We start from the raw sequence: 25201 nt of genomic DNA, 5'->3' as shown, positions 1-25201 counted from the left end.
CTGAATGTGGCACAGTGTTCGTGTCTGCACTGAACGGAAAAGCATCTCAACTACACAACAACTTGTAGTTCTCACTCGGAGATGCTGATTTGACCTCAAGCACGAAGTCTGGCTTTTTACTGTAACAAAAATGTTGCACTTTCTGAGGAGTAATTTCGTAATGGTGAGGAGACACAAGCACTGCAACTTAAAAAATCGCGCGCCTTTCTAGTACATTTTAGCTTCATGAGAAAAACTGGCACGCGCAGCACACTGTGTATTTTGCACGGAAATTAACAGTTAAATATTATTTTCCTTAGTGTGATAAATTGCGCAAAAGCCCTAACCGATTCCTTTCTCACCTCCCTGTTTAACAGGGTCTACCTCTAGTTGAGTTAAACGTATGGCTTTTTCCTAGTGCAGACTCGTCCACAGGGGTCCTTTGCCGGGACATTACGGCAGCAGCGAGTACCCCGCGGATACCAGCGGACAGAAAGGCTCACAGCCCCTGAACAAACCAAACGCTTCCTTTCCGTCCAGGAGCCGAGCACAGGGCCCCGGGGGCAGGCGCGGGGCCGGGCCGCTCCTGCCCCTCACGCCGCGGCGGCGCCGGGCGGGGCGGCGCCGGCGGAAGCGCGGCGAGCTCCCGCCTCCCGCCGGGGTCGGGGGTCAGCCGCGCCCGCCGGCTCCGGGCGCCCATGGAGGGCTCGGGGGACGAGGAGCCGGGGCCCGAGGAGCCGCTGCAGCAGCTGGTGAAGCGGCAGCGCAAGGAGAAGCGGGAGCTCCAGGGTGAGGGGCGCCGTGCCCGGCGCAGGGCGGGCGGGGAGAAGGCTGGGGAGCGGCGACGGGGACACGTGGGGCCGGCTGGGCTCCGCGGGGCCGGCTGGGCTCCGTGGGGCCGGCTGGGCTCGGCGTCCCCTCTCCGCCTTCCCTCGCGGGAAGCCCCTCTCGGCAGCGCAAGTGGCTCGGAGGGGCGGCGGCGGCTGTGGAGAAGGAGGGAGCAGCCCTGGCAGTGCCCTCGCAGGGGGACGAGGACGGCGGCGTGGCAGCCGGGCTGTGCTGCCGGGAGCGGGGCTGGTCGTGCGGGCGGCCTGCGGAGCTCGCCTTGCCGTGGCCGTGGGAGCCGGGCGGTGCGCGGGAGCTGTGACTTAGTACTGGGCCATCGGCGTGATGTTCGCGTTTTGTTACTTTGATTTTAAGTTGAAGAAGGTGTTTGCGGTATTTTAGATTGAAAAACCTGCATAGGGGCTCTTCCTGCCCAGCCTGTTACGTTTCTTCATTCCAAGTGCGGTTGACCTGAACCGAATTTTCATGTCCTGTCCAGCCATAACAAAGTATCTGTAGTAAAATATCTGTGTGGTCTTACAGTGCTTCAATATGAACTTGTAACACTTTAAGTTGTTTGACCTATCCTATTACAATATATGAATATAATTAAGGAGGCCTGATAGATGGATTCCGTTCAGTTTCATAGTTATTATCACATCTTTGTTAAGCCTTTCTCATTGCCAATATATTGATGCGGCTTTTTTCCTTGTTTCTTTTGGTTTGTAATGAAATAGGCCCATCTGCAACCTTTTATCAGAGAGTTAGAGAAGAAGGGAGTCAGGTTGCATACTGACGCTAAATCTGTAGGAACTTACTGTTTTGAGATACCTGTTCCTCCCTCAGATTTGGCTGAAATTGAAGAGGGGTAGGAATCAAGCGTTGTTATAAGTGGCTGGGGTACATGGCACATTGATTGGCAGTGGCTGAGGAGCAGAAGGTTTTTACACCTAGAGAAGATGATATCTATTGGTAGTTTTCCACTATCAAATGGTGGGAGGGGTATACACAAGGCAGAGCCCCATTCTTCCCAGTTGGGAGAGTCAGGTCACTTATATATACATGTTTGCCTACTAGAAAAATACATTCCTGGTATGTGCATTGATAACTGCTTACCGGAGAGCAAAACTGTTTTTAAGCATTAACACAAAGTGCATCTCAACCTCTGAAAATCCAGCACCTTCTCTGGTTGATGGTACTTGTCTCCACACCTCCCCTCCCCCCTTTCCATCACCCATACACCGCTGTGTATTTGTGTGTGCCTTTTATGTTCTGGATTCCCTTCTCCTCTATTATGTTAATTTTAATGAACAAAGCTGCTTTTCTGTCATACTCAGCCACTGTGGGGCTGAATGCTTAACATAAATCTTTCAGTATGAGCATTCTTCCTGCCTCCCTTTGAAAAGTTTCATTATCATTGCCATCATCTTCAGCTCAGTTGTGTCAGTCAAGGGTGAAGGACAGGAAAATGTACACATGATGAATAGCAAGCAGGGTGTTAAATAATTGCTGCTGTAACTTTAAAACAGTGAATACAGAAGCGACAGAGGTAGCAGGAGTGTTCATTTAATAACACATGAGAAGAGAAGACTATGGGGAAATCTGGTTGTAGTTTCCACTGAGTAATGGATGGAGCCAGACTCATCAAAGTGTAGAGAACGGACTAGAGGCATGGGCTGAAGAGCAGCAAGAAAAATCTTCATGGGAAGAATAAGGGAAATATTCTCATAGCAGGAATCATTAAATATTGGGGGGAAAAAAAATCCCAGAAAGGTTCTAGAATGCTTATCCCTGAAGACTGCACAGTCACCTGAATAAATTTCAGGTGCATCTGAATTAACATCATTTGATGTAGCTTTGAACTCAGCCCCACTTTGAGCAGGAGGTAGAACTAGGTAACCTCTGGACACCATTTCTACCCAATTATTCTGTGATTTTAGAAATGAAGCATTGACTTACAAGCTAGAAATACTTGGGGACTTTATTCGAGTTAAGATTTTTTTGTTTTCAAACACCCATTTTGCCTTTAGAAAGTTTGTCTTAAGGATGTGTAAAATGAGTTTTTCATTTTAATCTGTTGCTTGTGTAATTAAAAAATTGTACATCATTCCTGTGAGATTTTATATTTTGATGCCCACATAATCTTCTTGAAGGCAATGGGCTAAAGTCTGCTGCATTGATGAAGTCCATATGTATTTTTGTTAGTAACCTGGAATAACCTTTCTTTCTTCAGTGAAAGAAAGAAAAGAAAAGGCAGTTTGCATCTTTTAAGAAAAAATATAGTGATTTGGAAAATATGGGGATCAGAACCAGCAGTCTCACAGCTAAACTGTTACACTGATTTGTTGATGTTTGTAAATTAGTTTTTCTGTGTGACTTGCAGTCATTTTCTGCAATGACCATAGAGTATATATTAAGAAATGTTTTATTATGCTGCTTTAACAGCAAAAATTCAAGGCATGAAAAATGCTGTTCCCAAGAATGATAAGAAGAGACGAAAACAGCTGGCAGATGAAGTTGCTAAACTAGAGGCAGAACTTGAACAGAAGCACAAGGAGGAATTAAAGCAGCTGAAGGAAGCTTCACCTGAACAGAATAAGGTAGGTGCCCTAACTTCAGCTGAAGTACAGGTACAATTTGTGTTAAGGCTTTTTTACTTTTTAAAAATTTTTTTATGATGAAATAACACTTCAAAGTACTTATCCTCTTCTTCACAGTTAGTAACTCTTTTCAACTTAGGAAAGCTTTAGCTGTTGCACTAAATGGGCAGTACTAGGAGGGTCATGTACAGTGGGGGATTTTTGTTGTTGAGCACTGCTGAGAGTGGTTTGGTTGCTTAAAGAATCACTGTAAAAGATATTTCAAAAGATTTAATATAAATTTGCAAAAGCATGACAAAATTCAATGGCAAGATTTACTTCGTTACTGATTCCATGGATGAGGCATACAAGGAAAATCATTTCACAAATGCCAAGCTGTAACAGAAATTAAATGTAGAGTAGGGGGTAAGGTGCACCACCACAAGTAGTATTTGGTGTTGCCTTTAAGGCTACATGAGTAACTCAGTTATGTTAGAGAATTATTTTTTTAAGTTACTGTTATGTTGCCACTCTGGTTATCTTAGGTAGACTACTCAAGTATTGATGACCTTCAGCACGTGTCTCATGCAATGTGTTTTGTCTTGCAGTTTTGTCAACAGTGTGACTGGTCTTTTTGGATAGCTCATATGGTTACTGTGTTAGGTTTGTCATTTTTCTTGAGAAGTTTCAAGTCTCTTTTTCAACTCCTGGTTATGCTTTGATATAGAGGATGGACCCTTCTGCATTAATTTTCACAGAACTTGCTAATGGCTGTTTGGATACCTCAGTGGCTGGCATGGTGAGGAAAGTTTTTCCTTTCAGCCAGTAAGCAGTGTTCACACTGCAGTATGTTATAGAACATACAGCTTAAATTTGAGATGCACATAACTCTGTTGGAACTGCAGAAAAGTAACAAAATGCAAGACAGTAGTCTGGGGTGTGAAATGCTTTGATGGCTTCTGTGCTATACACAGATCTTTGTGGTTAAGCTTCATAAAAATACCCTGGAAGAGAACTTAAAACTGTTTCAGAAGATGCATATCTTAGTTATTGTTTATACTAATAAGAACATTTAACATTTTTTTTTTCTTTTTAGACAGATTCTATAGCTGATGGGGTTGCAAATATAGAACTTGAAGGAGTAGAGCAGCAGATTCAGCATCATCGAATATCAAAAGCACAGAAGAGGCGGGTATGACTTCACATTAACCATTTTGCAACTAAGTGATTGACATTATGTTCAACTAAACTTAATTGTAATAGCCAAAGGTAAAAAATTTTGCAGGGGGCATTACCTGAGTAGTTCTGTATTGATGCTTTACCTACTGGGTCCCTGGACAATCTGTTAAACTGCTGCCTAGAGATATGTAAGCATTTTATAAATATTTGTACTTTTCTACCCTCAGCCATGAGCTGGGAGTCAGAATAGGTCAGAAAATGGGAGCCATAAAAAAACAAATTATGTAAAGTAAATGATTTTTGAAAGACTTCCATTAAAAATATTAAAGAAGTAATCAAATTAAAATAATGTGTGGAAATTATGCAACTAATAGTACTTTACACATTTAACAAAAGAACATCAATACCAAAGAAATTCTTTTAAAATACTGAGGAGATAAGAAACACTACCTAGTCTCCTGTTAGGCTTATATCTGGTTAAACATCAGATGTTGTGATGGATTAACATTCTCGTTGTACCTGCGTGAATATTGGGTCAGGGCCAGGGGAACGCTGTTTTATTGCATATTTCATCCCCTGTTGCATGATCACTACAAACATTTTAAAAGTATGTTCATAATTCATGGCACCATGTCTAGGCAAACCAGGAACTCTGGTCTAGTTTTCCCATATTTTTATTGCCTAAACCAGTCTGGTCTTGATTTGTGGTAAATTTTAAGTATGAAAATGGAAAGATCATTCTTTGTACTGCTTCCTTTTTTACTTGCTTATTTACTTTGGTTCTTGCTCCCTTGTTAACATCAGCATAAACTTAGGAAACATTCTGTGAAAATAATTTTCTTTTGTATTATTACATCCCTACTAATATTCTCTACCATGCATTCTTAACCATCCTTCAGGTCAGGAGCAGTCTTTTATGATGTAGAGTACCTGTCCTGAGGGAGTTTCAGTTTCATGGCATGAGCTCCATTATGCAGTCATATAATTAACTGGTAGATCTCACACTTCTTACGAAAGAGCGGTATTTTCTGATGTTTAATTAGAATTCCCATACTTGAGTGTTGAAATAGTTGATCCTGAAGAAAGGATTATGATTACAACACTCATATATAGGCTATTAAAGTGTTATTTTGCATGTTGATATAATTAAGATTTCTCTTGTCATAGGATTTTGGGTGTGGTGTTGGAGGCAGTTAGGATATATTGGTCACTTAGCATTTGCTAAAGTTTGGGTTTAGGAGGTCTCTAGTTGGTAGTACTGATTGAGACAAATACTTTATAGATAAGAATATACTGAAAAAAATCTTGGAAGCATTAGAAACAAGCACTAAGTCAAGAACTGTACAGGCATATTCTAAATTTTAATGTCTGATGTAATTTTTGTGTGTTTTTAATCTAAGGAGAAAAAAGCTGCTTTGGAGAAAGAAAGAGAAGAAAGAATAGCTGAAGCTGAGATACAAAATTTAACAGGTGCTAGACATCTTGAAAGTCAGAAACTTGCTTCACTATTGGCAGCAAGGCACTTGGAGATTAAACAAATCCCTTCAGATGGCCATTGCATGTACAGAGCTATTGAAGATCAGCTCAAGGATCACCAAAATTCCTGGACTGTTGCCACTCTGAGGAACCAAACAGCAAAGTATATGCAAAGTCACTCTGATGACTTCCTGCCTTTTCTTACAAACCCTAATACTGGAGATATGTATAGCAGAGGTAAGACTTGTAGCATATGAGATTTTAAAAACTATTATAACCGTTTTGATAAATCTCAGTCTCAGTTACAGCTGAACACTTTCATGGTGTTGGTAATTTTGTTACTTTATTGTGTTCCATGGAACACAAAATTATGATCTGCTATGGAACTTGCTACACCTGGAGCTCTAATTAATATATATATTTTAATTAATCTAGGAGATATTATTCCCCATTAAAAAACCAAAACAGAACAACAACAGAACTTGCTGGTTACTAGGTGATGTGAACTCATTCTGGGATGTGATTGGTTATTATGAACAGCTTGTTTACCAGGTTAGGGTGGTTTTCTTGTCAAGTTTTATATTGGTGTTTTCAATGTACATGGGAAAGCTGTTAAAAGTGGTTGGGAAATTCAAGCAATTCAATTTTATAATAGCTCAAATAGATGCATTTTCTTATTCTACCTTGTTTTTTCACTCTAAAGTATTTTGGAACTATTTTTTATAAATAGACCAAAAAAATATTAAGAGCTTTGGTGTGGAGCAATGGTGTAGGCTGAGTAAAAGCAGAGTTTATATACCTCTTATTTGAGCAATACCTGGCTAATGTAAGAACTAGATATACTACTTACTGTCACTTTCTTTTCTAAAGTTTCTAAACATCTCTGAGACTTAACAGGAAGAAAACTGTATGCAATTTCATGTTTGTTGTTACCTGTTGTTCTCTGAATAAAAAATTTAAAATATTAGCTGTACTTCTTTTTATACTCTCTTTATCCCTCTCTTGAGTCTGAAATTTTCTTTTTAAAACAGAGTGAGTTTGGGGTGTTTTTTGACAGCTCTTTTTCTCTGTTTTTCTTCAGGGAACATTCATATTTTCCTTTATAATGTATTTGTATTTTTCTGGCCCTAGTTCTTTATTGCACTATCAGTGTTTTTTTTCTCAGTTGCTTGTTCTCAAACAAGACAAGTACTAAAAGTTGTCTTTTCTTTCTCTGCAGAGGAATTTGAGAAATACTGTGACGACATAGCAAATACAGCTGCATGGGGTGGTCAGCTGGAAGTAAGTATTGTATTGATAAGGGTGAATATACCTTTAAAAAAGGGCTTCTTTAGAAAGAATACCTGAAGGCATAAGGGAACATAGTCGTAAGTAGCTTATTAAGAAATTTCTCTTGTGGTTATTGGTTGTTTTCCCAAAATAGTATCTTTTCTGATGGTGCACCACTGTTCTGATGTATTTGACAACATGCAAGTTAGTGAATTCATTTGGTATAAATACCATCAGAAAGACTGACACTGTGAGTGGGGGAGTATTGTTAGGTTGTTGTCATGTAAACAGAACTTGAGCTTCAAAAAATATGTATTTATTTTAGTTTGTCTTACTTTTTATGAAAGAAGTTAACAAATTAATGAAACTAGTCCAGTATTGTATCCCCTAAGCAATGATGAGTTTAATGCAATGTTTTCAGTTAAAGTTTCAAAAGTTAAAATACTTTTGCTTATTTCAATGAAGTTAATTTTCTGAAAATATTTCTAATGTTATGCTTGACTGTCTGCTAAAATCAAATGCCTAGTCTTCCTGTCTCCTGCATACATTGTCTTTAATCCTGTTGCTAAATTGTTTCTGCCTTAAAGCTAAGGGCTTTGTCACACATTTTACAAACACCTATTGAAGTAGTGCAAATGGATTCTCCTCCCATTATTGTCGGTGAAGAATATTCAGGCAAACCAATAACACTTGTGTAAGTATGTAATTTTATCACTTAAATTTAGTGTGCTTATTTCTGTGACAGAGGGCTCAGCTTTGATTCTCACCTGCTCTTTTATTTTCTGTTACACATCTGATGTTGAAGCACTGCTTGTGTAATGGTTGTGCAGGTCAGAAATTGTTTGTGATTGACACAGTTACTTTGGAGAAATTGTAATTAGTGTCTGACATGTATCAGTCTCTGATTTAGAGAATGCTGCAAAGTCATTTTACGTGTTAAATAATTATGAAACAATAATGATATTGATACAAGATGGAGGAAATTTTTTTCCTGCTTCAGGTGATTTGTCAGACTGTGCCTGGAAGTCACCAGAATTAAAATTTGTCTTTATTAATACTCTTCTGTGTAATGATCCTATATATTTTGTTGCTAAAACTTGGCTTTATTTAAATTGTCTTCCAGTGCTATTACTGTTTGGTGTGATGTATACTTTTTTGTTAAACTGAACACTGTTTCTGTAACTTTTTTTTAGGTATATGAGGCATGCCTATGGATTAGGAGAACATTACAATTCTGTAAAAGTTCTAACAGACACTGCTACAGAAAACAGCAGCTAGTATACAAAATTGTACATTCACATGGATAACAGTTGCATCGTGATGTGTTGGGCTCTGGAAAATTCGCAGTAAGACTGGAAAGCAAATGGAATGGATTATAAATTAAAAAAAAAAAAAAGAGAGAGAGAGACATTCAAGGTTTGACTGTAAATCAGAAATAGCTCTTAATGTAAAACAAAACCAAACACCAAACCAAAACCATACAACAGTATTTTAACTTGTTGGTATCAATTATGTTTAGAAGATCATCTGTAAAACGGTGGCTGTGTAGATCAGTTTTTTTTCAATAGAGCTTCCTCCCAATACTGCAGGAAAAATATCAAGTCATGAACATTTGTTTTGGTTAATCTGCATTTCTGGTGAAGATTCAAGGTTACTTGAAGGTCCCTGTTGAATTATTTGTCAGATTTTCATGATAATGGAAGAGTTCAGGCATTTGAAATAACTTACTGTATTTTGGTTAAGGAATATCCTCTGCAGTGTTTCTGTAGTCGTATCAGGATCTAATTACAACAGTGTAGTATTGATTAATTTTTTTGTTTAGGCAGAGAAGATCTGGCGGTAAATCCAGCAGCAGAATATTTTGGTTGGCTGAAGGAATTGCACAATCTTTTTAAAGACTTTCATGTAAAATTTTTACCAAGGTTCAATGTAGGGGGTTTTTTTGCAGTTGACAGTAGGAATTCAACTGTTGTGCAGGAAGAGCATTGTTATTTATGACTGTACAGTGTACTGTCAGTGCAAGTTAACTGCACTGTTCATTCTCCATAGTCTTTCAGCTGTGCATTTTGGTGAGTGAGAAATCTTACAGGGCACCTCAGTGTCCTCACTTCAGGTAGTGAAACTCCTCTGAACTCAGAATTTCTGGATCTGCTGATCTAAGCACTTTGTCATCTAAAGTGTGATGTTTTATAATGCTTAAAACAGCTGGTTACACACAGCTGTAGAAGTAACCACCTGGGGTTTTGTCAGTAACTAAAGGTGATCTGGAAAAGAATTAAGTTTGTTTTAATTGCTTCTTATGCTGCATAGAGACTTGAAAGGTTTTAATATGGCTTGACTTTTTACATTAGAAATGTACATTGTCATCTGTAAATGTGACCTCAAAATTAGGAGCATACTGAAACCAAAGTTTTAATGCAAATGTTTTTTAACAAGAGAAGTGTTTTTTTAATTTTTTTAAAGCCTTAGTCAATAAAAGAATTGTCTGTATTTTACTGCTGCTGAGTTGGTTTGGAGAAAAACAGTTCATGGAAAGATAAAACACCCTTGCCGTGGTTTGAGGTGTATGATCTAACTGTGTGTATCTTGTAGTCCTTCAATAAAGCTAGTCTGCAGACTTACATTCCTGGAATTTAGAAAAATCTGCTCTTAAGAGGGAGATAAGTGATCACTTTATGGCTCAAATTGTGTCTGATTTAAAGCACTTTGAGAGAGAGGGGGTAAAAAAAAAAAATCAGAGTTACAGCAAGCAGTTTTTTAGGCTGGTGCCTACTGGAAAACAAAGTATTAACCAGGAAATTTTTACTTTCTTATTTATCTGTTATAGTAGAACAAATATAGCTGGTTTATATACCAAACCAGCTGGCTTACTGTAAAATTTGGTTTACTACCTTGATTGTATAAAATGATGGTTTTAATTTCAAACAAAAAATAGGATACAGCAGCTTGGAAAGAAGTATTTCTGTTCTTAATAACATTACAGATTTCACTAAAAATAATAAGTACTCTTCTCTGCATTGCTTAGAATAGATGTGATATAAAATGCACATGCTGCATTTTATGGATATTCAGTTCTTTGGCTTATTTGGGTTTCAGTTTTGTTTGATTAACTGAGAGAGAAAAGATGCCAGAATCGGGGAACACCTGTACCAAGAGTTTGTCATGTTGAAGATGTTTACAGTTTGTATAAAGTTAAATAATTTAATATAGTGAGTGAAAGATCTTGCTCATGCTGGAGACTTGCCAAAAAGTAATAAATTGGTTTATTTGTGGCAAATCTTGTTGGGGTCAGAATTATTTTATTTTGTTTTATTTTATATTCAAATAATTCACTTATTTCCTAGTGTGAATAAGCTTATCTGTTTAAGTTTTAGGATCCTACTGTAATATGAATTCTAAAACAGCTGATTGTACTCAGGCAGACAAAGCTTCACTCCATATGAAATTAAGTCGATTCCAAAAAAAATTTATCTTTAGCGTTTTAGCAGTTAAACTTGAGCTCTTTTGAAAAACTGTATTTGAAAATACTGCTGAACTTCCCCATGCATTAAAGGGATGAAGTGAAACTGAGAGGGGGTTTTCTCACAATTAAGCTTTTAACTTCTTTGTCAGGTTACATTTTTCCCTGCAAAATAACACTATTTACTTTGAGTGTGTATTTCAGTAACTTTTCTTGCTTTTATCAGTAATTCAGTTTCTTCAGCTGCATTTCTTTTAAGGACTGTTGGGTATTTTTTGCAAGATTAATTGAGATTAGAATGCTCACATGAACAGGAGGGAAGCTGTCTAGTGGTCTGCAATAAGTTGTGTAAAATATTCTGAAAGGGAAGAATATATTTGTTGTTGAAAACAGTGTTTACATCTGGTTCTTAGCGCTTGTCCTTGTCCCCTTCACTTACACTGCACCAGTCTCTGCTCTGTCGAGTTGCATGGGCTGCAGACAGCCCCAGAAAGGGGGTGGGAGGTGGGTGACAGCAAGAGGGGATGCAGACCTGTCATAATTTATTTAAACATCAAATTAATTAATAATTTATTATTTACATAGTAAATTATTTCAAGGATTTTTTTTAAGAAATTATATAAAATACAATGAAACAATGATGTCCCTTGTGCACGTTTGTACAATTCTCATAACTTATTGTGTTTACGTATATTAAAATATTGCATCAAAGCTAACGTGGATTGTTTTTTATGTTGAGGGTGGCAGAGCACTGGAACAGGCTGCCCAGAGAGGTCGTGGAGTCTCCCTCCCTGGAGGCATTCAAAACCCACCTGGTTCCTGTGTAACCTGCTCTGGGTGACCCTGCCTTGGCAGGGTGGTTGGACTGGATGGTCTCCAGAAGTCCCTTCCAACCCTAGTGATTCTGTAGAACACAGTGAAGAGGGCATTTGTTTCACAGCCACTTGATTTGAGGCAAAATTGACAGTAGGAGCGCTTTTTGCCTCCTCTCCCTACTCTGTTCCTCTCCCCTTTTTAACAGGCAATTCAATAGGGGCTATGATAGGCTCCAGGGAAAAACAAACAAACAAAAACTGCTGAAAGTTTGGATGTATGCAGAACACGCTCCCTCTGCTCCTACTGTGACTCAAGGAGTAAGATGTGCTGGCAGCAGTGTGTCTGGGTACATCTGCTGGTGGCTCCCCCTCGGCTGAGTTATGCTTGGGTGTGACATTGTGTGACAGTGGGAATTACTGGAGCTAAATGCACAGGTGGCAGTAGAGTCATGGGATCGGGAGGGGCACTCCCTCTGGCAGTGTGGGCTGTGGATTTTGTCCAGTTCCTCCCTCAGCAGCACTGGTTGCCTTGCAGTTGATGGATTCAGTGGTGTGACAGTGGCTGAGTGAAGGCAGGCAGTGTCCCCTTGGTAGGCAGTGCGGGGGATCGCAGTGCACATGAATAGAGGTGTGTTCAGGGCAGTCCTGCTCAGACCCTGCAGGGGTGCAGCTCCTTCCTGCCAAAGGAACCAATGATGAATGTCCTGGAGACCATGAGTGTGGGCATCAGAATGACCCATCTGCATCACCTGGGTAATTTGGGCTGTCATCTGCCAGACTTACATAGAATTGTAAGTACAACTATTTTTAGTCCTTGAAACACAGCCTGCCTCCATCTCCCAGCGGATCTCCAGGGATGCATTTATGAATGACAAGCAGCCTGTGTTTATTACTTAATCTGTAAGAAGTTAAGCAGACTTCAAAATAGGATCTGAAACAGGGAAGGCATTTTCTGTACTTTCCTTGGCTCCAGTGAGAATGCTGACCCACCAATTCCTTTGTTTTGAGCGACTAATAAAAGCAACAGATGGGTTATGATTGATCACTAGAGGCATTATGATAGATGTATTTTTGAAAGCAACTACAATCCTTAGCCTCTGTATGTCAGAAACAGTTGTATAATAAAAAGAATTATTCATGAACAAAAATATTTGGTAAAATTCATAATAAACTGATGCAGTCTCTGTGTTGAAAATTAAATAAATACCTCAAGGTGTTAAAAAGCTTTATACTCTTTACAAGTTAGAAAAATTGGAGTGCAAAGACATATAGTAAGCAGATTAAAAAACATTCCTAGGAGCTGTATTTTCTGCAAAGGCTGCCTGAACTTCATCAGTTTTGCAAATATTTTGCCATGATATATGAAGGAGTTAGACGCATTAATAATCTGACAGTGCTCTGTTTGTCCAGAAATTAAAACCTTCCTGATGTAATGCTGTTTTATTTTTTATTGCTCTTTTTTTTCTTTTGAAGGATAATGTTATGAAAACATTTGAGCAAGATTTCTTATTTGAAATTATTACGTAAAGCTGCACTTTGGCAATTGCATTCTAGAAGGTATATGAATATTCTTTTGAAAAAGCTAAGGATGTGGAGATTTTAAACTAATAAATCTTCCATATCTATATCTATATCTATATATATCTCCTCCAAAATCAAAATATGAGTAAAACCTCAATAGTATAAAGATGTGATATTTTGTGATTAAATCCTAATAAGGCTCCAGTAAATGGGGAAAGAGTGAGGGACATCTAATGAAGCACCATTTTTCTTCTAGCTGTTTGCCGAACGTTGGAGCACAAAAAAACCAGAAACAGAACAAGGAAAGTAGTTGTGAACTGGGGATGCCCTCATGAAATGCACAAAATTATTCAGTGCTGAGGAATATTCTGGGCGCTGGTGCCTGGCTGTGCTGCATGTTGTGCCCTGGCTGGGGGGAAAGTGACTGGAGCCCCAGGCAAACACCCGAGTGTCCTTTTACACTTCAGTGTTTTCAAGGGTGGAACCATATTAATCAGCAGCCTCCAACATTCAGAGTTTGGTGAGCTCCCTGAGAGTGTTCTGTCAGTTCACTGACAACTACATTGCATCTTCTTCACTGGTTGGTGGAACCGCAGATTATGTCAATGGATTTTAAAAATTTTATTTTGATCTCTGGTATATTTATCACTATTAGACACACAGTGCTTAATGTTGCTGATTCCATTGCAGTGCTTGGTGTCTGCTTGATCTGCTGCTTGCCTCTGTTATCCAGCTGCTTCTGAACATTTTATTACAACTTTTGCAAACAACTCAAGAATTAGAGTCCACTTGGAGATTTTTTGAGAAAAACTACAGGGAGCAAGGAGCTGGAGAATGTAATGCAAGAATGCCTTAAATTCAAGTTGAAAAACTGCTGTTCAGTAAAAAACAATGAAGAGACTATTAAGGAAAATTATTCTGCTGATCTTCTAACCCTTTGCGCTTTAGACTGTTTAGTTGTGACAATCAAGTAAAAATTTTGTTTTAAATAGAGAAGAAGCTGCATGCCACACCTCTGATAGAATCTGCAAAACCTGAGTAGATGCTGTCACTTGTAAAAGAACCTTAGCTTTCCCCATCTTAACAAGTGATATGCCCCGTTTTGCGGAAGGACACATTACAAAAACTGTAAGGGTCTTTTTCTAGTTAGACCATTTGAGAATTTTCTTATTTTTCTTGAAATATTTTTGATGCTGTCATAATTATCCACATCATCACTATGTCCTACTTGTGCCTGGCTGAGAGCCTTCTGTCTACTACTCTTGCCACAGACATCACTGGAAATAAAAATAAATGTGAACTAACTTGTGTGCATACAGATTCTTCAGGAAGGACAGGCTGGGAAGGTGAGGAGGAGAGGGTTAGCTTAGTGCTCCTCTGTGGGACAGGTGCTGGATGTGTTCATAGCTCATGGGTCAGGATCAGAGGGGTGGCCCAAGTGGGCTTGTAGTAAGTCCCTGTTACACACCAACAAACACATTTCATATTTCTATTAAGTTTACTAACAGTGTGGGCATTTTGCACAGTTTGAGCTCTCTGGCCAGCTCCAGAGCCTTAATCTGAAAATAAGGCAAAGCAGACTAAATTTGAAAGTTTTTTGCTTCATAAATACGTTTGATTATGAAATATCAGTAAATCCTCTGTGTCTGAAAATATGTCTGAAATTCTGTATCTTTTCTATGCAAGACTTCTTCACACATTTGAAAAAGAACAAAGACAGGTTATTTGTACAAGAAAGCAAGTCTCAGTGAGGATTTCTGGTAATCTCACTTCACAAGGATGCGTGTACCATTGAAGTTTGTCTGATGCACAAACTAAGCTGTTATTACCTTCACATACCACTCTGTGAAGGTAATAACAGCTTAGTTTGTGCATCAAAACTCATTAAAAATGCTACATGAGTATTGAAATTGTGTTTACAGATTTCAAATGCACTGGTATGCAACAGTTTGCAGTCATAAGACATTAAAAAATCCTTTTACTTAGCCCCATCCCTAGCAGTGTTCAAGGCCAGGTTGGATGGAGCTGCTCTGAGCAGCCTGGTCTGGTGCAAGGTGTCCCTGCTCGTGGTGGGGGGGTTGGAACAAAATAAACTTTAAGGTCTCTTCCAACCCAGACCATTCTATGAGTCTATGATCATTTCAAGGACTGAAATCAAATATATATTTTAATAAGTGGAGGGGGGAAATCCAATCCTGTACTGTACACTGTAAAAATAGATGAGAACTACTGACTATTATATTAGAATCTAAGTAAACAGGCCAAGAAGAGAATGGTAAATGTATAAAACTTGCTTTTTATTTATTTATTTTTATTTATTAAAGCACTGTATATGTTAATTATATATTGTTCAGAGTAAACTCTCACTAAATTTTAATTGAAGAGCCTTAAAAATTATAAAAGTACCTTCACTTCTAATTTTGCACATAGTACATCTCACAAACATTTCCTTTTGAAGTAATGAAGTGAGGGAATAGATAATCCATAACTAAACTGGGTAAGTCAAATTATATTTTAAATTTTGAAACTAAGAGTCTGCATGTTGCTTACATGCACATGGACATACAAAAGATACATAGATGTAAAGCACATGTTCTACGTATTTGGTACTTTTCTAAAGTAATGCCATAGTTAAACAAATTTCTGATGTCAGGGCTGAATGTATCACAGGTACATGACATTCTGTTCATTCAGTTAATGGCTTCAAGGATAGTTTAACCAAGTATTACTGGCACACAATGCACATGATATTCTTTTAATTCAATTAATGGCTTCAAGAATAATTTAACCAAGTATTTGAAGAACTATACACCGAGATCAAAGATATGTATTGAATAACTTTTTATCTCTTAAATATAATCACCTGTTTTTATAATAGCATATATCAAAAAGCAGGGTGGTGTATGTGGGGTGGTGTCCTGGTTTAGGGCAAACGGCCCCTTTCCCCAACCGGTCCGGGAAAGAACTCCCTCAGAGAAAAGTGGAAAAAACTACTTTACTTAACAAACAAAGTGTCCACAAGTACAAAGAATGAATAATATGAAACAATAAACCCTCTCGTTCTGGAGTGAGATGGCAAATTGAGAAAGTCCTTGCCGTGGGTGTAGCTGGGCTCTCTCTCCATCTCTCCTCAGTCCCAGTCTCTCCGGCGCTGCTGGAAAATGCCGAGGTCCAGGCCCCGGTGGGCCGCAGGTGCAGCCCCCAGTGCTCCCCTGGGTTCTCAGTCCAGAGCAGGTTTAAACAGTACCAAAACAAACAAACAAACAAACAAAAAAACCACACCCACAAAAAACCAAAAAAACAACACAAAACCCCCACAACAGTCCAGGGAACCTCTCTGCCCTAGCCAGCTAAAACTAACTAAAAGCAAAAAGATCTCTGTCCTGCGATCCCTCCAAGCCTCAGCCGAACATCCAGTCTGGAGAAGAATGTGGAGGAGTCAGGCAGTTTACTCAAAACAAGCTCCACGCTTCTCCTTGCTCCCCCTTTGCTCCCATCACCAGTCTTAAAGGCACAGAACTCAATATACAGCACAAACACGAGATGATTGGGGATACAAGCATCATAAAGTCATCCTAGGACAGGTGGGAATATGGGTCTCAAAGCTGGGAAAAAAATACCTGAGGAGGTTATTAGTGGCCTCAAAAACATATTTAAAAACTGAGCAAGTACCTTCCAACAGCTGGTTTACAAAATATCAAAATTTGATCACATTTTTCTAAATGCAGTTTAAAGTGAATGAGTAAATATGAAGCATGATTTTCATAGAATATTTTCGTTTTAAAGGGATTTCTGGTGGTCCTCCAGACTGACATCCAGCTCACAGCAGCACTAGTTTCAGACAGAGCAAATTATTCGGTCTTTTGTTTTATGAGCATCATCTTGTATGTTTTGGAAAAAGGGGAGGGAAGGCAACCAAGAACTCCATAGACACAGTCAGAAGAGAAATGCATGTCCTGTCTGTTTGCTTCAGGCTGCAGATCCCTTGTTTCTGTGTCCATGCCAGTCAAAGGGGCCACCTCAGAAATTTTTTTTATCTGAAGGTTTCCCCAGTAGGAGCTGAGTTTTTCAGTTTCTTGAGGCTCAGACTCCTAGGTCATAGTGAGAGACATGTTTGCTTGGGGTTTTCTGATAACTGTGATTGACAGAGCCAGCTGACAGACTAGAACAGCTTTAAAGGTATTTCTGCTTATTCAGCCTATTTATAATACTGGTGTGTTGTATTCAGTGGAAGTATCTCACCTGATGCTTATTCCTTTAAGCAAGTCTTTCATTCCATCCTTATTGTTAACTCTGCCTTTCTTGTATGAGCTATCATGCTTAGTGCTTTTTGGATAAATCATTTTATTGGAAAATAGCTGAGGAGTTACAGAGACTGTAATCTCCTTCTGCTGGGAACTGTTTGAGTACTGAAGAACTGGCTATCAGTTGTTTCTTGAGACTTCTGGAGCTCTCAGCTGTGTAGTGTGGTGTTTGTGAGCACATTCCTTGGCAAAGAAATCTCCTTACCATGTTTGGGCAGATGGGGAGTAACTCACCCTTCATTTCCTGCTTGAATTTCAGTTTGCCATTTTTTGTTTGCCATTTTCCATTTCCAAGGGTTTTTTCGTGATCAGACCTCCCTCCAGTTTAGCAGCAGCTGCACATCTCATTAAAGCAGTTTCTATTTCTTGTACCTCTTTAGTGAAGGTGTTACAAGACTGAACTGGACATTACTAATGACCTTTGTCACACAGCATTAGCTATCCTTCTCAGCAGATGCCTTGAACTTTTATAATTCTCCCTGAGCCTTTCTACATCATGGAACACCAGTCCCAACGAGCATGGAGTATTTCTGACACACTTTGTTGTGGCGTGGCATCAAATACTTTGTTAGTTGGATGTAAACTACACAAGTTATTACACAAAAATTGCTCATTTCATAGGCCCTTCACCTCTTTCAAAAAGACTTCTCCATCTCAGAATAGATAATAATCTCTTTGCATGTGCAATTCTTGCTGTGACTGCCAGTAAGAGTTCCACGCATACAATGCTTTTTTTCAAAATCTGGATTTCATCCATGAGTATCTGGTCTCAGTCCAGGGAGTTAATATCAAATAGTTTGCAGAAACTCTGTTATAACTCATAGAATGCGTAATGAAAAGAGTGACTTGGAAATGGAATGTCCTAAATTCCTTGGCCATCTCCCTCAGCCATCCAGTCCTCAAGACACATTTGCATTTTATTTACTTTCTGAAGCGCTGATAGCCCTAATTTTTCCCGAGATCCTCTTAAAGCTATAGAGTTTTGGGAGTAAAAGATTTGTGTGTTGGGTAATGAACTTTCAACCCCATATGAAATGATGTAATGCAGTTAAAAACTGCTCTTGAAAGAGACTGAGGTGGATATGCCTCATGCCAAATGTGGGTGACTTAAAGAGTCCCATTATGAAAAAATAAATGGAGCTTCATACTCATAATTACTTTAGCTGACATGTTTAGCTGAGCAGCAATAAAACATACATCATCTTAATATATATTGTTAATCTTTCCAATGATTTATACCATGCAAGCTGAAATTACCTCACCCAGTTATACAGAATGAAGTCAGTGAAAAGCAGCTAAGGATAATTAAGCTAGACAAAGCGGCAAGTAAGTTTTTCATTGCTTAATATATGCTATTATAAATTTTTTAAATACTAAAAGACAACATGAAATTCCTTTCTTTTAACCGTAATTGATCCTGCTGTGGATGCGTTCAAACAAGAAAAGATATTTCAGATATTTCATAACAGTAAATAAACATGGTTTTATTTCATTTGGAGAACTGTATTAGAATATGCAGTTCTTAGGGTAAGATCTCCAACCTTGACATTCTTCCGATAAATCATAGATGCAAAGCAACAAGCAAGAAGACTTTGCTGTTTGAGGGGTGTGTCTGAATACACTTCTTTCTGTACTGCTTGGGAGAGAACATTTTTGTTGAGGTGTGTTTCTTGCAGTCTGTTCTAATCTGAGAGAAATCAGCCTGGTGATGACAGGAACTGGGAATCTTTGTAATAGAAGAAAATTATGTATTCATCTACGTTTTCTACTTTTCTATTTAAGATGACTATTCTTTAGATAAAACACATGGAATTTATTCTTATTGGGATGTTTTCAAGCACTTTAGCATAAAAGGAGAGAATTATATTTTATTGTCTAGAAATATCCTTCTTTTCAATTTGGCCCTCAGGTCAGTTTTTTGTAGCATCCTTGTGCAAGATGGGCTTATAAGGCTCATATTTTTTTTAAGTACTCCATAATGAAAAATCAGATGAACAATTTCACTTAAAAAAAAAAAAAAAAAGGGAAAAATAGAGTAGTACTTCAAACCTAAGATTTAGAGGGAAAAAAAAATCCATGTTTTTAAATCTTTTATCATTGTTATTTGTCATTTTGTAACAACTCGGAGCAATATCTTAGTCCAAGATTTCATGGTTGGCTCTTTAGTCATGGTTATGCACTTGCTTAAGGCCAACCATCACTTATGTTCTGTATGCCAGTGAACACAGGAAAACAATTCTCTTAGAAGCAAAGGCCTGATATAATAAGCTGTTTCTGGTTACTCCTAGCTTTTGTTTATGATTAAGTTGTAAAGGATATGTTCCTATGCAAGCCTAACTTTATGAGGTGTTGTGAATTAAGCATCTATGCTGTCAGTGGAACACAGGTGCATCTTTGTGCTTGTTATACAGGTCACTGATTTGCTGTGGTAGATAAGGCCATAGAGGTTAAATGTTTTGTCTGCAATATGATGAATTGTACGACAGGAAAGAGAATTGCATTACACAAAGATGTAGGATGAGAAATTGAGATGGAATTGCAAATCTCTAGGAAGCCTTTGGATGCACAATACTGAGAAACAGGAAATCCTGAACCTGTTCAGCATGAGCATAAATATCTATGAAAGCAAATTAATTTTAAAGTGGGCAAAGTATTTGGATTTTAAAACTCTTATTTTCTGGTTCTAGATGATCTTAGATAAGAGGGTTTACAGTGCTATTCATTGAAGGACTGAGCATTTGTTTGGTTTCTTATACAGCTGCTTAACTAAAGGCTTTATTCTGGTTTATAATTTATAGTTTTATAAAGCATTTTACAGACATCAAATATAAATGCATTTTGGGTTCCAGTGTAGGCAAGCAAAAGGAAGATTGATGATGGTCAACACCTCGGAAACCCAAATCTCTTAAGAGCCATTTGAACGTGGAGCTACTCCCAGCCAACAGTAACATCTGGATTTCACAACAACTTAAATAACTTTCCAGATGGATGTTACTTATATTCACATTTCCAGAGACACAGTTGACATTGTGAAAAAAGAGTGAGAAGCTTGAGGATATGTTTACAGCATCTCTATAGGGCTTACCTTGTTCTTACTGGCAAGTCATCCATTTCATGGAGCTTGAGAGTCATGGAATTGTCATGGTTGGAAGGGACCTCCTGAGATCGTTTAGCATAACTCCCTGCTCGAGCAATTTAAATCTCTTGGCATGTGTCCTGGTTTCAGCCCAGAGCAGCAGGAGGAGCAATGGCCAAGACCATAATGTTACTTGATACCAACTTATGAAACTGCCAGGGGTGGGGGAATAGGATTCTCCCTTGTTTCCAAGATGAAGGACATTATTTTCCAGTGGGAAAAAGCATGGTGTGGGGAAGAGTCAGATAGCATTTGTGTTTTTCTGTGTAATTTTTTTCTCTATCATATACGTAACGATTTTGTTATTTATATTGTTGCTGTTACTGTTTTCTTATCTCATTGCTGTTTTGAGTAAGTTGTTCTTATCTTAACCCATGATTTTCACCTTTTACGTCTCCAATTCCCAGCTCCATCCATGGAGTAGAAAGAGGGAAGAGAAGGAGGGAAGGGTGAGCAATAAAGTGGCGTCTGGTTTGGGAGAGTCCTGGTTTGGGCACTGAAGTGGGGAGTACCATTCCTGAACCACAACAGTATGTTAGCTATAGATAGGAATCACATTTGCTTTCTGAAGATGTTTTACTGAATGTTGAATAGAGGGCAATATTAACAGTGTCTTGAATTCTGAAGCGAGACATTACTGATCTGCTGGATGCATCACACAGTGGGACCTTTCCAGGGAAAGCTGGGAGAAGACTGCTGCAGCCCACTGCCAGGCTCTCTGCTGGACCCTGCTTGGTGTGCATGGCTCGAAGAAATAACGTTTATCCTTTATGTGCTCCTCTCATTTTAAAGTTTCTGAAGCAAGCTGAGGGCAGTTTGTCCAGCTCAGGAGGGCAGCCTTTGTACAGAATGGAAGTGAAGGTATGTATCAGTGTTCAAGAGTGTAGCATGAGGATTTTTAGGGTTTTGTGGGGATGGAAAAACTTCTCGGATAGCAGTGAAGGGCTGAGTATGCAGAAAAAGGCAGAACTGATGTAACTTTATCCATACTGACTTTTGGCTCTGGTTTTTGAAGTGAAACCTCCTCAAAACTTTGCTCAGTTTCAGCCCAAAAGATGAAGGGAGTAAGCAAAAAATGAAGCAGTGTGGACACTGAAGAGTCTAATGCACAAGTTCATTTTCTGACCCTCAGTTACTTATCAGTATGGATGTCTTCCATGAAGTTCAATCCTAGTTAAAATATTATTTATATTGCAGTATTAACAATAAATAAATAATAAATTAATTCTTCTTCCTAAATTAAAAATAATCTAAGTTGTTCATTTGATTTCAGAAAACTTATGTTTTCTTCAGCAACACAACTGTCCACTCCTTGCTGAGGGTCGCATATGACATGACATAACAATGGCCCTGTCTTAAAGATCTCTGCATTTAAATATTAATCTTGAAAAAAAAAATTGAGTGTAAATTGTGCCCTTGGAAGTTATTTAGAAAGCACCAACACTGTACAGAACATCCAGCAGGAAAAAATTCAGCAGTACTTGGGGTATAGATTTGTGGAAAGTAATTTTGAAAGGTTGGTGTTACACTGGTGTTTCTTCAGAAAGCCTGCAGCACCTCTTATTTTCAGACGAAAATGAAACTAAGCTGAAATGTACACCTGCTACTATAGAGAAAATGCTGTGCTCCTGCCCGGCATAGTCATGGATTGGATGCTGTTGCTGTGCCATAGAGCAAGCAGGGAATGCACTCACTAGATCTGTCAGATTGCTCTCTTTGGTATTGTTTACAATAATTGTTAATTAGTTTCCTAGGATAGTACCTCATTTGCGGTCAAAATAAAATGTACACCAGATGGAGAGAAAATGAATTCCAAAGCAGTAATCTATTCATATACATAATTATTCCTTGTAACTCTAATGGTGGTGGGTTTGGCTGTTTAAACTCCAGCAACAGACAGATCAAGCAGATGACATTGTGTAACATTATTCAGGATTTTATTGGGTAAACCATAAACAATTGATATATGATCGCTTTTTGACTGGCTTCTTTCATGTGTTTTAATTTGATATTGTGATTAACAGTTTTTCATTTAGAGACTTTGAGTTCAAATTTTAAAGTTGCAGAAAATGTTTGGATGTGCTTAAAATGTTATTTCTAATATGTTTCAGCATTTTTACTATAAGTCCTGCCTTTCCTTAGTTCTGAAACTGTCTTCTAAAATGTGATGTATAGGTGTCTTGATTTAGAAACAAATACATTCTTAAAAATGAAGATAAAATATGAGGTTTGAAATCTTTGTAGAGCTGGGGTTTGGTTTTGTTTTGTTTTGTTTTGTTTTGTTTTGTTTTTCCCCCAGAAGAACTTTAAACTTAAAGAGTCTCTTAGACCTCATGGAAAAGAGTGAGAAAGCATGAATTACATTATCTTTGGAAATGCTATATTTATCTTCTGCCCACGTTTTTATTCCTGTGGGTTATTTCATTTGGAATCAAGATTATTGCTACTTTCTTTTATGCTAAGAATCTGATCATTCATGTAATTTCTCTCTCCCCTAAAATGAGAGGGTTTTGTTATTTCTCACCCTTTTGAAAGAATCATGTTGTTACAAAGATAAAACTGGTGATGGAAACATATTCCTACGTATGTAATTAGTAAGTAATTTCAGTGGGCATCTCAATGTGCTTGAATTTAAGGATGTGACTCCTAAGTAAGTCTCTTCAACTAATCCAAATTTACTTACTTTTGAAACAATTCTAGTATGTCTACTACTTCTATAGTAGATAACTTTAAGGATAAGTAAGTCAAACTTCCATAAAGAAGTAGAGACTTTTTTCCTACGTGGATATCTTTTTTGTGCTTAGAATAAAGGATAGCTGGAATGCAAACATTTCTGGAGACTTTTGGCTCTGTGATGGAGCCTATGGGGACTTTGAGCTTGATTTTTTCTCTTTGAACAATGAAACTGGCTGAGAGATGAACTTTTATACCACTGTCCAAACTGTAAGGGCTATCTTGGCTATGCTCTAAGTATTCTGTCACCTCCCTGAATCTGAATATTTCAGTAGGATGGTGTATAATGAACACATAATTCTATTTGGGTTTTTATGTAGAATAAAAATGTAAAAATGGCATACTAAATTCATATCTCCACCCCATTAAGATGACATTAAGAAGGCTATAGTGGATACCCAAATATATGGAGATGAAAAAAACATAGCTGGTTAGAGGACTTTATTTGTGCTTTGCCTTTAAAGGTCTTTAGAAATCAACATTTTATGTGCAATCGGATTGTACTCCGAAATACAAGATCAGATTATTTTCTAGTCTAGTCTAAGATACAACATTGAACATGATATAAAAGCCAATTATTTTAAATAAGTAGAGATCCTATGAAGGTTTTATTTTTTACATTCAATTAATTTCTGTAATGTATATGATGCTTTTCCATTGGGTATGGGATAAACCAAAATCCATCTATGACAAGGAGAAAAGCATATTACTGAAGTTTATACAATGCTGTCACAGAGCAAATATTCACATGTGCACTGGCACAATGTCTTGGCTGTGTAGGAAGACATCCACGCATACAGGTTAAACATTTAGAAACCTTGGGAAAATAAATACACATAGATAATTCTGTAGAATGTTAAAAATTATCTGTAATTTAGGTACAAAAATTGTTCTGTCCAGGTTTTATTGTTAAATGTACACATTCCAGTTTACACTGAAATATTTGTTCTGTTTTCTTTTTCAAAATCAGTTTCATTACAGCATGAAGTTTCACAATGTTTCCTGTTTGATATTATATGGACATTGGTTTAAGCTGTTGGCTTTTCAAGTAACACAATTTACAAATACATGTACAAATGTATAAAGCAACATCAAAGTGGTAGATATTAATTATACTGGCAGATAGAATAAGTCTTTGGTGGCAGACAGGGGCCTCATTTATCAGTCACTGGGATCTAGCATGGCTTGAGGTAGCAGAAAGTCAAAGAAGAGCTGGAAAATGGAATCATGGTGCAGCAAAGTGGGTGCTGTCTCTAACAGCTGCCCAAACCTTTGGGCTGCAGTGTAGGTTCTCATTACTTCTTTGTAGTTTTTTCTAGTTTGTGTAAAGGACAATCATGAGACATCTCACTGCTTTATCTTCTCATTACTTACTGAGTAATATTACCTTATTCTATTTATGGATGGACAGAGAGTATCTGAAACGCAAGAGAGGATCATGCACAGAGCTCCTCTGCCCGTGGAGACCAAAATGAGAGTTATACATGGCAAATTTGTGTCAGCACAAACAGGTGAAATTAGTCTTGTTTCTTAGTCTTAATTAGTCTTATACAAAATGCATGAGTAAGCATGCCAGATTTCTTTGAAGTCTGGAAAGGCCTGAAAAGTCTCTCTGAGTTAGTCAAAGTTTCTCCCTCTAATTCTGGTAACTAAGTTTTCTGTAGAAATTGTCCTGAGATGTGTTTCAAAGCAAGTTGGTTTTCTTTTTTTATTTACTGCATCTTGGAAGAAGTTTCACTTCTCTCCAATAAAATCCTATTACAATTTCAGATATGGTCAAATTAACAAAGAGTAATCATTGTTTGAAGCAACAATTCTGTGCTATATATGCCTTATTTTACGCACAATACAAATATTGCACGTTTCAGAATGAATGATTCATTTGAGGGAAGTAATTCTAAACTGGGAAAGTGTGAAACTGATCA

The 25201-nt window shown here is 38.0% G+C and overlaps 1 protein-coding gene across 2 annotated transcripts; it reads left to right on the top strand.

Moving 5' to 3' along the window:
* Positions 1-626: 626 nt before the first annotated feature.
* Positions 627-10584, top strand: OTUD6B (OTU deubiquitinase 6B). 2 transcript variants are annotated; one of them, XM_040076804.2, is made up of 7 exons: positions 627-768; positions 3250-3404; positions 4480-4575; positions 5963-6275; positions 7258-7319; positions 7895-8001; positions 8501-10584. In XM_040076804.2, exons 1-7 carry the CDS (start codon positions 678-680, stop codon positions 8583-8585), a joined length of 909 nt encoding a protein of 302 aa, XP_039932738.1. In that variant the 5' UTR covers positions 627-677; the 3' UTR covers positions 8586-10584. The 2 variants fall into 2 exon arrangements, with proteins under 2 accessions (XP_039932738.1, XP_039932747.1); XM_040076813.2 differs by lacking the exons at positions 627-768; positions 3250-3404 and adding an exon at positions 4009-4046 and having other exon boundaries at positions 4484-4575.
* Positions 10585-25201: the final 14617 nt, after the last annotated feature.

Source organism: Hirundo rustica, chromosome 1, assembly GCF_015227805.2.
Source record: "Hirundo rustica isolate bHirRus1 chromosome 1, bHirRus1.pri.v3, whole genome shotgun sequence".
In the NCBI taxonomy this organism is placed as follows: Eukaryota; Metazoa; Chordata; class Aves; order Passeriformes; family Hirundinidae; genus Hirundo; species Hirundo rustica.
This window is presented reverse-complemented; position numbering and strand designations above follow the sequence as displayed.

Bases quoted from the DNA above. Each gene is read 5' to 3' on its own strand.
- OTUD6B (XM_040076804.2), top strand. From the start codon at position 678: ATGGAGGGCTCGGGGGACGAGGAGCCGGGGCCCGAGGAGCCGCTGCAG. The intron at 3,405-4,479 runs GTAGGTGCCCTA...TTTTCTTTTTAG, and splicing joins CTTCACCTGAACAGAATAAG to ACAGATTCTATAGCTGATGG. The intron at 7,320-7,894 runs GTAAGTATTGTA...TCTGCCTTAAAG, and splicing joins CATGGGGTGGTCAGCTGGAA to CTAAGGGCTTTGTCACACAT.